The sequence below is a fragment of the Misgurnus anguillicaudatus genome, chromosome 24 (assembly GCF_027580225.2).
Source record: "Misgurnus anguillicaudatus chromosome 24, ASM2758022v2, whole genome shotgun sequence".
Classification (NCBI taxonomy): domain Eukaryota; kingdom Metazoa; phylum Chordata; class Actinopteri; order Cypriniformes; family Cobitidae; genus Misgurnus; species Misgurnus anguillicaudatus.
Genome location: NC_073360.2, coordinates 31,885,833 through 31,898,698, shown reverse-complemented (window position 1 = coordinate 31,898,698; position 12,866 = coordinate 31,885,833). Strand labels below are relative to the sequence as shown.

General features: G+C 39.6%; 1 protein-coding gene and 1 long non-coding RNA gene across 2 annotated transcripts; both read left to right on the top strand.

The window, feature by feature from the left end:
* Nucleotides 1-2,929: 2,929 nt before the first annotated feature.
* LOC129438437 (myelin-associated glycoprotein-like) lies at nucleotides 2,930-5,478 on the top strand. The gene is made up of 5 exons (XM_073863362.1): nucleotides 2,930-3,070; nucleotides 3,565-3,634; nucleotides 4,061-4,423; nucleotides 5,051-5,344; nucleotides 5,438-5,478. The coding sequence occupies exons 2-5, from the start codon at nucleotides 3,586-3,588 to the stop codon at nucleotides 5,476-5,478; spliced, it is 747 nt and encodes a 248-aa protein (XP_073719463.1). The 5' UTR covers nucleotides 2,930-3,070; nucleotides 3,565-3,585.
* A 261-nt stretch (nucleotides 5,479-5,739) lies between these two features.
* LOC141361523 (uncharacterized) lies at nucleotides 5,740-11,039 on the top strand. Its single transcript, XR_012367650.1, has 5 exons — nucleotides 5,740-5,978; nucleotides 7,731-7,988; nucleotides 8,067-8,151; nucleotides 8,244-8,498; nucleotides 10,295-11,039. It is a non-coding gene; the product is annotated as an uncharacterized lncRNA (long non-coding RNA).
* Nucleotides 11,040-12,866: the final 1,827 nt, after the last annotated feature.

Below are 12,866 nucleotides of genomic sequence, written 5' to 3'. Positions count from 1 at the left end.
CTTCCGACGTGGCATGATCTGAGCGATGGCCTCAGTCTGCTTCTTGGCCGCGGAGAATTGCTGCGCAAACTCCTCGACCGTCTCGCCGAACAGGCCGGTCTGGGAAACCGGAGCATTCAGGAGCCGGGTTTTATCGGCGTCCTTCATGTCCGCCAGACACAGCCAGAGATGACGTTCCTGGACTACCAGGGTAGACATCGCACGCCCGACGGAGAACTCCGCCGAGTCGTGACCTCCCGCGTGCAGGTCCCTCAGAGCCTTAGCCTGGTGAACCTGCAGCAATGCCATGGCATGCAGGGCAGAGGCTGCCTCCCCACAAGCCTTGTAAGCAGCACCGGTCAGCGCCGATGAATGCTTACAGGCCCGTGAGGGGAGAGTAGGCTGGTCCCGCCAGGAGGAAGCGACACCGGCCGGACACAACTGCATCGCGACCGGGCGCTCCACTGACGGGATACCAGTGTACCCCTTGGCATCTCCACCCTCGAGAGAGGTGAGAGGTGAAGGCTGATACGGCCGGTTCCGGGCGGAAAACGGGGTTTTCCACGACCGCGTCAGCTCTTCATGCACCTCGGGAAAGAAAGGCACCGGGGGCGAGGACTGAGAAGCCCTGGCACCTCCGAAGAACCAATCATCGAGGCGGGACGGTTCAGGTGGGGGAGGTTTAGTCCACTCCAAGCTGACCGCCTCCGCCGCCCGAGCGAGCATGGCTGCCATCTCGGGGTCGAACGCAGAACCCGCAACCTGGCCCGAAGGCGGGAGCGGATCCGGATCGACGTCCGAGGCTGACAACCCCCCCCTCCGAAGTTACGGTGGACATCGCGTCAGGTGGAGGCTCGACAGAGCGCGAGGACACCGTAGAACACGGGCCGCTCGTCTCCATCGGGACCTCCGCTGGCAACGGATCAGGGTGCTGGGAGCTGCTGGACGAACCAGCAGACCGACCCAGCACCGTTATACGGAGATCATCCTTCGCAAGCCTGGTAACTGCGCCCTTAGCAGTACCAGACTTGGAAGGCGGGGGCCGTTGCCGGAGGAACGACACCCGTCTCCGCAAATCCGCTATACTCATGCCCTCGCAGACGGGGCATGAGCTATCACGCAACGCTGCCTTTGCGTGCTGGAGCCCCAGACACGAAAGACAACGCTTGTGGCCATCCTGGGGGGCGATGAACACACCGCATCCAGAAATGGAGCACGGACGGAAATCCATCTTTAAAAAGACGACCCCGACCGTGACACGAATGAGTGGCTGTCTTTAAAAGGACACAAAGCTCAAACGTGCTGCTCTTTTAGGAAATCACTCTTTGTGCAAGCTGGTGAAACACACAGGGAGAGGCAACGCACTCACTCGAACTCAAGTCCTAAATTAAAGAGACAGAGAGAGAGAGAAAGGGTGGAGAAAAAACACTGCGAGCCTCCGCTGAGGTGTCTTTGCCCAACCAACTTCAGCAAGCTGAGATCTTTTTCTTCCCACAGAACAGGATCTACGAAGATCAGTTTCAGAAAATAGCTTCTCGTGAGCAGATGTCTGCCGGCTTCGAAGCAATGGAGCTGGTTTGGTATTATGCACCTGCGCCTTATATACGCACCTGGCGGGGCGGCGCCGGCATTATGCAAATACCTGCATGCCAAGTTCATTGGCATTTTTGATAGTTCTCGAAGTGGATAGGTCACCCGCAAAGCGGTTCCCAATTCGTCGGTCACAACGTGACGTCGTAGTGACCGACTGAAAGGGAACACAACGTTAGTCTTCTTATAAGTTTGTTACAAAACTGTGGCAGGACAGATTAGATTTTGTAATAATGGGAAACATGAATTCATCACTGCACTTAAAATAGAAATAGCCATTTGAGATAGAAGCAATAAAGCAGAAGGATTCATTTTTAATGGCTATTACTCACTTGTAAAAGCTTGAAGATTTCGACACAGACAGACACATGGTCTGTTTTCCACAGTTTACTTACGAACGTGTAAGCTTTAGGCTACTGTTTGTTTCTTTAAGAACACTTGGACAAATAAGGCCACGGGCAATAAATCTCTACATCGTCAGACTTTACCCCTGCACTTTCTGTACTTAATTATCAGAAGATCTCTGCAAAGATGTGTGACAGAACAATAGATGGCAGTAATAAACTATTTTAGTTTTTGATCTAGTAAGAGATGAAGATGCTGGTGCGCTCAGTCAGTGCTGCTGGGTCATTTTTTATTTGTGGTGGCAAGTGGTGTCCCTCTACTTTACAACATTTGAAATAAACTTTAAATACCAATAAATTATAAAATGTTTACATGTAGAATAGCCACAATGCGTGCACTTTTAACAATTACATTTTTTAAATACATATTTAATTAAGTTCAATTTTAATTAATATGGAATATTAAATTATTTTAAATGCATAACAATATATTTTATTAAAAGAAAACAAACAAGCATTTTTACAATTTCTGCCTGTCTTTGGCACCCCAAATGAAGAATGACCCTGCTAAAAGGCATTGCGGAGCAACAACAATATAAATATACCATTTTCTTACGCTATTGGCTGAACTATTTAACTACTGTTAAAGCTACTGTTTTAAAAGTAACTGAACTACTATCAAGCAAAAGAAAAATGTAGTTAAGGTAGCATTGCTACATGTAATTAACTACTCCACAACACCAACCAAATGTGTGAAAGCCTCACTGACTCGCGTGTACATGTTCTTCTCTACAATCGTGGTAAAGGTGACAAGCATCCCCCTTATTTCTGAGAAGACATAGATGAAGAATGTGTGTTCAAGAGCAATAGCAAATGTTTCATTATGCTATTAAGGGATTACTGCAGAATAGGTTTATGGTTGTTTTGCTTAAAGATGGTGATATGTATCTTATTGTGCGCTTGTCAGTGTCTACTGGTGTATTTTATTTACCAATGCAGAGTCTATGAGAGTCACTAGCAGATAATAGGAAGTTCAAGGCTTTTGATTTTACTAAGACAAATGTCATGCTGTGGCAGAAAGGAAGTAAGTTATATATCTTTTTAGCTCTACGTCTTCTGCAAATCAGCTTGGACACGGTTTAAGGACACATTGTAAGGTATGTGACAGCGATGCCAACATGTATTTATCTCTTTTACTGCACCACCTACTTTTATTTGACTTATTACTAATGCACTGCAGATTTTTTGGTCCATAGACTGTAAAAATATAACAATGACTTAAATTGTTTTTGTTAAAATTAATAATCAGTGATTTGTGACTGTTAATGTGAAAAGAATGGGATACAGAATTGATATACCTGCAGATATACATTAAGTGCTGTTTTAGTACTTTTAAAACATGCTGGGTTATTTTCAACCCAACATTTGGTCAAAAAGTGAAGAGCCCAGCCATTGGGTTAAATTAACGCAGAAAATGTTTATATTTGACCCAACAATGGGTTAAAACAACCCTGCATAGGTTAAATTTTTATTTACAACCCAACAGGCTGGGCTTGTCCTTTTTTTGATCCAAACCTGAGTTAAAAAATAACCACTTTTTAGTGTATGTAGAAATTATGCCAATAATTGACAAACCCCCTTAAATTTCCAGGTGCTCCGTTCTGATGTAAAGATGGTGGTTTTCCTAAACAGATTTTTTGCATTCGTTCTCTACCTAAGAGGTTAGTAAAATAAAGTAAGCTTTATTTATAGTAGTGATTTATCTTTTTATTTATTATTGAGTTAAACATGTCTGGTTTGATTGATTTACTGTCCAGTGAATAATCTCATATTTAACTCCAAAATCTAAACTAGGAAAGTGAATCATTCCTGACAGGAATCACAATCTAGTTTTAGATGTCTGTGTAACAGAAACTATTATGTACAAGTAATGACTGAGATGTGTGTCTGGCCCTAACCTACCAAACGACAATGTCTGCAAAAGGAAAGTGTTTAAATGTGATGGTTCTCATCAAATAACCAATAAAGCTGGCATTGTGAAAAGGCATTCATTGCTAACTAAACTATCTAAACACTAGTGTTCCTGTAATTCACTTGGTAAAGTAAAGTGGACTAATGCATAAATGTAAATCTGAATTTCTTTTCAGCATCATCTGCTGGTGTTGACTCTTGGGATGCTGAAATACCAAAATCAGTAGTGGGTCTATCTGGATCATGTGTGGTGATCCCTTGTAAGTTTAACTACCCATCAGATGGAAAGATACACAACGAATTTACAGGAGTCTGGTACAAAGATGCATCTGACGTAATCTACCACAAAGAGACTTCCAAAATCATCAGCAAATTCAAAGGTCGCACAACTCTTCTTGGTGATCTGCATCACAAAAACTGCACTTTGAAAATCAACTCTTTATATCCCAGCGATGCTGGACCGTACATGTTTCGCATCGAGATTAAAGATTTCAACAAGTACTCATACCAGGACAATAAAGTTTCTATTACAGTGAAAGGTACGAGTATTTGATGCTATTTGTCACATAAAAATGTCAGTTGGTAATTTTACTTATTTACATGTTTAACATCACATTTATGTTAAACTTGCAATCCTTAACTTTCGCATCTTTATCTCTTCATCTTGGCCTTAAAAAATAAGTCTAATGATGTCGCACCCTGATAGCCCAACTTTCAATCATGATTACAAGTTAACTTGTTGTAAATCAGGACGAGAAGAAAGTTTTGAACACAGATTTTTTTATATACTTGCTGGATAACTGATTTTTGTTTGTTTTTAACAAAAAAAGTTACGGATTGCAGCTTTAATTTGAAGAGTTTTGTTGCAAAACGAGAAAAATCAATTTTTTTACATTTTTGTCAAAACATGTTTAATATTATGTTATCATGTTATTATTTTGTTTTATGGTGCTACTTAGCTGTATTTTTAAGTTATGAAGGTTTAAATCAAAACAAACCAACTGCAGTTGCATTGAAATTATTTGGAATGCACAACCTAAAAACGAGATTTCTGAACAATTAAAAAACGGTGGTTATCTCGTTTTGCAACGAAACTCTTCATTTGTATTATATGTCACATCGACGTGCCATATAAATAGTTTTAAATATAAAAACTGATTTACCAGATTCACCTGAACAACCCATCATATCTGTGAATGACCAAGTGATGTCACAGAAAGAAACGACCGCTACCTGTATTGTGTCACATTCCTGCCCGTTTGACCCGCCGCCCCAGCTAACTTGGAGCCCCAACGGCACGCACACAAGTCAGTCGCTGTCACAAGACCACGATCAATGGAAAATAACTTCATCTCTGACCTTCACACCCTTCAGAGAAGATCATAATAAACCTCTCAACTGCTCTGCAGACTTCACTGGTGGGAATAAAGTGACCAGCAGCAAAACACTCAAAGTTAAATGTAAGCATGAGAAACGGTTTTTCTCCGTCTTAAATGTTTATTCCAGTTTTTAAAAAACAGTATGAAAGATCTTACATAGTTTATATGTTATAGACCAGCGGTTTTCAAACCAGGGGGCCTCCAGGAGGTTCTAGGGCGTCCCCAGAAAATTGCAGAGGATAAAAATTATATATTTTTTTACAAATTAATTTATTAAGTGTTATCTTTCATGTCTTGCCACAAGATATGTGTTTGGAGTGTCATGTGAACCATGTGCATCATACGTCACATGCCATTCCAAACACATATTTTGAATTGCACACCTCGGAAGAGAAGTCACCGACCGCCACTAATACTCAGAAAGTAATTAAATAATTAAATTGAATCAACATTTTATCTCATTCAGATCCTCCATATAATGTAAATGTGAAGAGTAACTTGCTGGTGAAGGAGAACACATCTGTTGAACTGATCTGCTCCTGTGACAGTAATCCAGCTGCTAATTTCCAGTGGATTAGTTTAAATGGATCTCTGTTGGCAAATGAACCCAACTATAAACTGAATCATGTGTCCCGATATACTGAAGCCATATCCTGCACCGCCAGTAACACAGAGGGAAAGAACAGCTCCAGTCCTCAGAAGATTAATGTGTTGTGTAAGTAAAAATTTCCTTAAGAGAACATTCAGTTGAATGTGCCTGTGAGTACAAAGTGAGTCATTCATATTTTGGTAAATTTTCCCAGAAGAGATGCACGTTGCGGTTTTAATATATAATATCTGTAAGTATTTGTAAGTATAGCATATTAGGTAATGGACATGGACTTGAAAGAATAGTTTATCCCAAAATGAAAATTAGCCCATATCACCCTCAAGCACTGTCCTGTACGAAGGACAAGCCTGCACTTTCAGTCAGTATGGATAAAGACACAATGTCGGCAGTAACTGATCGTCTTAATAGTGGAAAAAACATTTATCATAGTACTTGAGTGTTTGTATTGGGTGTCTGTATTGAGAAAAACACATTGTCCTCTAAAAGAGTGTGTAATATGCCAGTTAAATCCGACTAGCAGCGTATCTCCAACAGCAGCTGGAGACGTCGCTGCTTCCAGATACATAATGGCAAATGTGTGATCGCACAACTCAAAAATAATTACAAACCTGACTGACGGATTTAGTCTGGTTATGATTCGGGTAGATAGTGATAGTGCAAAAGACTGCCGCTGTGATGAACATGTGACCGGTGGCTTATTAAGTTTGGAAAAGCAGAGCAAATTATTTCTGTATAGTGGCTACACTGTTAACCCAGATATTGTCTTTACTTAAACAATCAAGTAAACACTTAATAGTTTCTGTTTTGAAGCCAAAGCTTAAAAAAATAAGTTGATTTAACTTTTAAGCTTACAAAATCCATTAGACTAATACATTCAAGTAAAATGAACTTAAAATTATTAGTTCATGTTTTGAGGAATGCCCACAATCCTTTGCGCCTAAATATTTTGATTATTTTCTGCTTTTTCATAGAATAAAATCTGATAAGAACTTTCACTACACAAATATTTGTTAATAAAATGTCATATAGGTTCAATCTCTTATTTTATTGATGTTGTTTTGTTGTAAACTATAATTTTGTGAAGTCACCGTTCAGGTGATCAGTGTTTCCGTACATGAACCCTGTTCAGAACATTTTATTGTATTTCTCTCCACAGTACTGACAATGTATGTCAAAAACACAGTTTTATGTGTGTTTCTGTGGAGAATCATGTTTATTCAATGATTGACTTAACTTCAGTCATTCACTTTGTGTTATAATACCACTTATAACATCAAAAGTAATATAAAGAGATAAAAACTAAAGTTATACGCAACGGGTATCTTCTATGTCAACTAATCCGGGTTAAGAGTGCAGGAATATTGGAAGAAATTAAAACATTAAGTCTATTCAACTTAAAATTGTTGTTAGAACAACATGTTTAAGTAAACTTCACCTAAAGTTTTTAAGTAATAATTACTATAAAGTTTTTTTAGGCAACGAGTTACCTTCATTTTTTAAGTAAACTCAACTTATCCAGGCTTACAGTGTAAATTAATATGAAACTCAGCAAAACGAAGGATGAAAGTACAATACTTTTTAAGAGTAACACGGAAAGAAAAATCACACAATCTAAATTACGAGAAGTCTGAGTTGTAGGGAAAATATTGATAAAGGTGTTAATAAAACAGGATATTATTTAATATAACCCTGTGTTTGGCTAAAACACTAAACTAACATGTTAACTTACCCTGTCTATATCTATCTATCTATCTATCTATCTATCTATCTATCTATCTATCTATCTATCTATCTATCTATCTATCTATCTATCTATCTATCTATCTATCTATCTATCTATCTATCTATCTATCCTAGATCCCCCTGAGATTAAAAACGAGTCTTCCTGTAAATCAGAGCCTCTTACAGTCTGTGTGTGTATCGTCGACTCCAACCCACCCAGTGAAGTTAAGTGGCTTGCTCCCTCAACAGCTTTCCCCAGCTCTAGTGTTGAACAAAATGGTTTTCTTACCATCTTTACCCTTCAGGGGTGGGAGGGTTTCCCTGACGCTGTCCATTGCTTTGCCAGTAACAGCGAGGGAAACTCTGTCATAACTCTCCAAGTGCCTCATCGTGGTGAGAATTTATATACAAATATGTACATTGTATTGTTTTAAGATAAAATATTTTTAAATGATTTCTTTTATTTTACAGGTATGATCATATATATTGCAGTTGCCACAGCTGCTGTTTTAGTTACTTTAGTGATCATTTCAGTTTGTGTAGCCAAAAGACACTGGTAAGAATCTCTCTCTCTCTCTCTCTCTCTCTCTCTCTCTCTCTCTCATTTCCTGTCTTTACTTAAAGTCTCTTTTACTATTTGTCATGAAGTAGGCGCAGAGCTCAGGAACAGCATTTGATGAATTTGAAAGCTGACCCGAATGCAATGAAGACAACCCCAAAGTCTGTCTTGGACAGGTGTGCACGCTGTAACATATTTTATCTTCACACTTTATTATTTTATTAATACATTTTATTTTTACACATTTATTAATGCTTTGTATCATTTTTATCAGCAAATAAGAGAAAAGCAATGACATTTACACAAACAACAAAGATGACTCGAATGTTTATAAGAACTGGGAGGTAGGTACAAATGCTTTTATACAGTTAATGCAAGAGTCATGTGTGCATTCTGCACAACTCAACTCATGACCGACGTATTGGGAACGCGCTTCGCGGGACCAATCAACTTCGAAAAACTTGTAAAATGCCAATGAACAAAAAGAGAGTGCACCCGGGATGTGAACAGCACAAAGGGACATTGGATGCTTCTGACTCCACAGGAGGAGGTGACAGGCAAGATGCAACAGGTGACGAGAATGTAACCCACCTTGGCAGTATATATACGCAACAATCACAGTGTTATCGGTGTGGAGCTCATCTTTGAGGCAATTGAGTGCAAGATAAACAGTCCAGAACTCGAGGCAGTTGATGTGTCAGTGCAGCTGGGGTGCTGTCCAAACCCCTGAGACTGCACGCCTGTTGTATGTGGCCCCCGTGGTGGAAGCCTCTGTTTCAGGGCTACACCAGCCCGGAGAAATTAAGGGTTTGACCACCGAGTGAAAGTGCGACGGCACGCTGGTGTGATGGTCATATGGTGCAAGCCAGTGTGCCACGCCCTCCTTGGGACTCGGTTGTGAAACCAGCACTAAAGTGGTTTCTCATGGAGCTGCTGCTGCCATATGCCCCAGGATCCTCTGAAATAGCTTTTCAGAGCCTTGGCCTGATATACCTGCAGCAACGCAATAGCATGAAGTGCAGAGTCTGCCTCCCTGTAGGCCCAATAGACAGACGCCATTAACGCAGAAGACTGCTTACAAGCCTGCGAGAGAAGGGCAGGCTTATCCCTGGCGCTCCACTTTTGGGACATCACCATACGCTTCAGCAACCCTGCCATTGATGGTGTGAGCGGATCCGAGCTGGCTTTAGAGAATGATAGCCCCCTTTCCGACAACAGACATCGAATCATCCTTGGGAGAGCTGACGAATACCGGAGGCATCGTAGAACATGACCCAGCCATCTCCACCAGCACCTCTACTGGGTGTGGATCTGAGTGCTGAGAGCCGGAAGTACCAGCCGGCCTACTCAGCATGGTGACACAGAGATCGTCCTTTCAGAGCTTTGCAACTGCCTTCTTAGCGGGAGACAGCGATCATGAGAGACAGCGATCATGACCATCCACAAGACTCATGTACTTGCTGCAACTGGAACTGCCTGGACCAAAAAAACTGGATGAAATGACATCTTTAAAAAGACGCAATCCGGGTGACACGAGAGAATGGTTGTGTGTGTTGCTTTTTTAGAAAATCACTCTTTAGGGTTTTGATGTGATGAAGCACCCAGGGGAATGGCAATGCACACACTTGAACTCAAATAAAAGAGAAAGGTGGAAAACTGCAAGCCTCCGCTGTGGTGCCTTGATGCCAACCAACTTCAGCACGTGTACTGTGTACTTCCAAGCAGGTAAGCAGAGAGCTTCTTAATAGCAGTTGATCTGCCGGCTTTCGAAGCAAATAAAGCTTATTTTTGTATTGCACCTGCCTCTCGTTTTATACTTACGTGGCAGGGCAGTGCCAGCAGATGCAAATACTGCATGGCAGTGTTCATTGGCATTTTACAAGATTCTTAAAGTTGATTGGTCCTGCGAAGCATGTTCCCAATACGTCGGTCACGATGTGACGTCGTAGTTACCGACTGAAAGGAGACAATTGCTCATTAGTATAGCAAAAGTTAAAACTCTGTCACATTAAATATCTATAAAACAGAATGATCATGTCTGACTGTATTTGCCACAGCACTTTTATAATTAAGAGGGGTTTTTAAAATTAATCTATGATATATGAGTGTAATATATGACACTTTTTTTCTTGTTGATCAGTGTGACGACAAAGACCTGCCATGTGGGCAAGATGAAGATGAAGCAGTCTATGCTAACACCTAAATAAATAAACACATGATTAACCTGTTTGTATTAATCAGAAAGGTAAAGTGTCTCACGCCATTTATTTTCTTGGCTATGCAATTTCTGTGCAATTCATTTCTTATAAGTTAAAAACATTTTTTAAAGTGTTTTTTTTTATTATTAAGGCGTAGTATCGAGTTCCTTAATTCTATATCAGTGTAGGTAGCAAAGCAGTTTTGTTTTGAGGGCAAAAGTTTCATTTCCTTTTATTATAACAGTTTTGACCCAAACTACTGTTGATTTTTTTAGGATTATATTTGAACTATTTTTATATCTAATACATATTTGCTGCTGTGATAGGCTGATTTGGCTCTAATGCCTTTATGGTCTCTGAGCAGGTGCAAAGCAATTCTTGTATAGCTGATTTGGAGAGTAAATGTCATATGAGTTAGTGTGTGTTACAGAAGGAGATATAACAGTGCATAAGATGCTTTTTGGAATACTGTAGTATTATATTGTGCAAGAAAAAATGAATCATAATCAGGTTTAGTATAATTTATGAAAATAATGCAAGCTTAAATCCATACTGTTTTTGAATGTGGCACATACCAAATACTAGATATTTATTTTCAATCAAATTGCAGTATTTTGTTGCTGTTATGTTTATGTAATTGTGAACCAATAAACCATTAACAACCAGGCTGTATGTGTGAGCTATACAATGTGTACACCCTAGTGGTCGCTGGAGAAACTCCCGAAAACTTTGTGTCTAGTTTATTTATTTATTCCTAGCACCAGTGGCAGCTGGTGACTTCTCTTCCGAGGAACCCAAATTCAAAATATGTGTTCGGAGTGTCATGTGTGTTGCTCGTCATTCCCCGATTTTGCATTCATTGACTTTTATTTTTTATGGATTAAGTGAACCTTTCAAAACTCACCTTACCCCTTATGGTCCTCGAGGGTCACTGATTGAATTCTTTGATTATGCTCTGTTGCTTGCCGGGTTTTCTTTCACTGTGGGCGAGGTGGAGGAGGACACTTTGCCTTAACATTTTTTTTTGGGGGGGCAGTATGCCCCAGGCTCCGCAGGCCGGAGAGCCATGCCATGTGCACTACATTAATGGAGGCTAGTCCAAGACTCATGCCTGCACCTGTTCCCGGATGGCTGCCATGCCTGTATCAGCTTTCAAGATGACTGCCGCAATACATCATTTCCAAGATGTATTCTTATTACTGTATAACAACTTAATTAAAGCAGGGACAATGACCAGGGGTTATGACTACCACTCTGATAGCCCACGGTACAATTACGTAAGAACTAGTTTAGGTTAAATAATTAATCTGACCATACAATAACCAGAGGTTATACGTAAAGCAATTTAACAATATCACTCCATGCTTACATGCTATTGTTAGAGGTAGCCTTAGCCTGAGACTTAGGGTGCATCCCAATTCAGGGGCTGCGTCCTTGGTAGGCCATATTTGAAGGCCAATGACATCACAGAGCCGTGACAAAGGCTGTCTCAAGTCCAAGGCTCTTTCACATGCAGCCTCCAAATGTGGCTTTTGTTTTCCCTAAAACTATCCCAAGATTCAAAGTGCGCCTGTGACTTCTTGGTATTTTAAAATAAACATTTGTATATTTTGCAAAGTAAAGGTCCTTGTCACTGTTTTATTATTAAAAATTATGTTTTAGTGATGTGAATTACAGTTTTTTTCGATTGCTAAACGACAGTGGGCACAACTGAAGTCACATGTGCAAAACTCTAACTACAGTCTGCAATACCAAAAGTCATCTGAGCTAAACTGTACATTTCACCTGCAAAACTCACTTCAAGAAACACAACTCTAAACACATGACTCAAAACAGCTCAGTGCAGCCAAACACTAAACACAACCCTCAATGAGATAACACACACTGTCACTCACAACACACTGAGAGGAAAAACACTAACATCAAACACCAATACACAAAATACTAACTTTTTATCTTTACAGATTGAACAATTTCAGTGACTTCATACAAAGTAATGTTTTCTTCAAATAATTATTTATTGATTGATTGATTTATCACATGATTTATTGAAATTTTTAGAACAGAACAATTATTTAAGGTAAATTAAAATTTGCAGTTTGCTTCAATAGTCTGGAGTAATTTATGGAATTACAGTAATGAGAAAAAAAGGTAGAAACTAAAAGTACAAACTGTAATTCATATATGAAACATTTTTTTATAATTGAATAGCTAATCGTGTCTCTCTCTAGCATCAGGCCACTACATGCCGCCCTTCTCCCTCCACGAACCCGTCTTCCTTGTTCCATTTCCAAAATTAGTTTTTCTGAGCTCTACATATATATAAATATATATATATATATATATATATATATATATATATATATATATATATATATATATATATATATATATATATATATATATATATATATATATATATATATATATATATACACACATCATATTTATATGAAATTGCAGTCAGCAGTGTTTGAAAGTCACAAGACTGAAATCAATTCTGTTTTGAATGTG

Excerpts from the sequence above, each read along its gene's own strand:
- LOC129438437 (XM_073863362.1), top strand. The coding sequence starts at position 3,586 with ATGGTGGTTTTCCTAAACAGATTTTTTGCATTCGTTCTCTACCTAAGA. Across the intron at positions 3,635-4,060 it reads ATTCGTTCTCTACCTAAGAG|CATCATCTGCTGGTGTTGAC; the intron begins GTTAGTAAAATA and ends ATTTCTTTTCAG. Across the intron at positions 5,345-5,437 it reads CAAAACACTCAAAGTTAAAT|ACCAGCGGTTTTCAAACCAG; the intron begins GTAAGCATGAGA and ends TATATGTTATAG.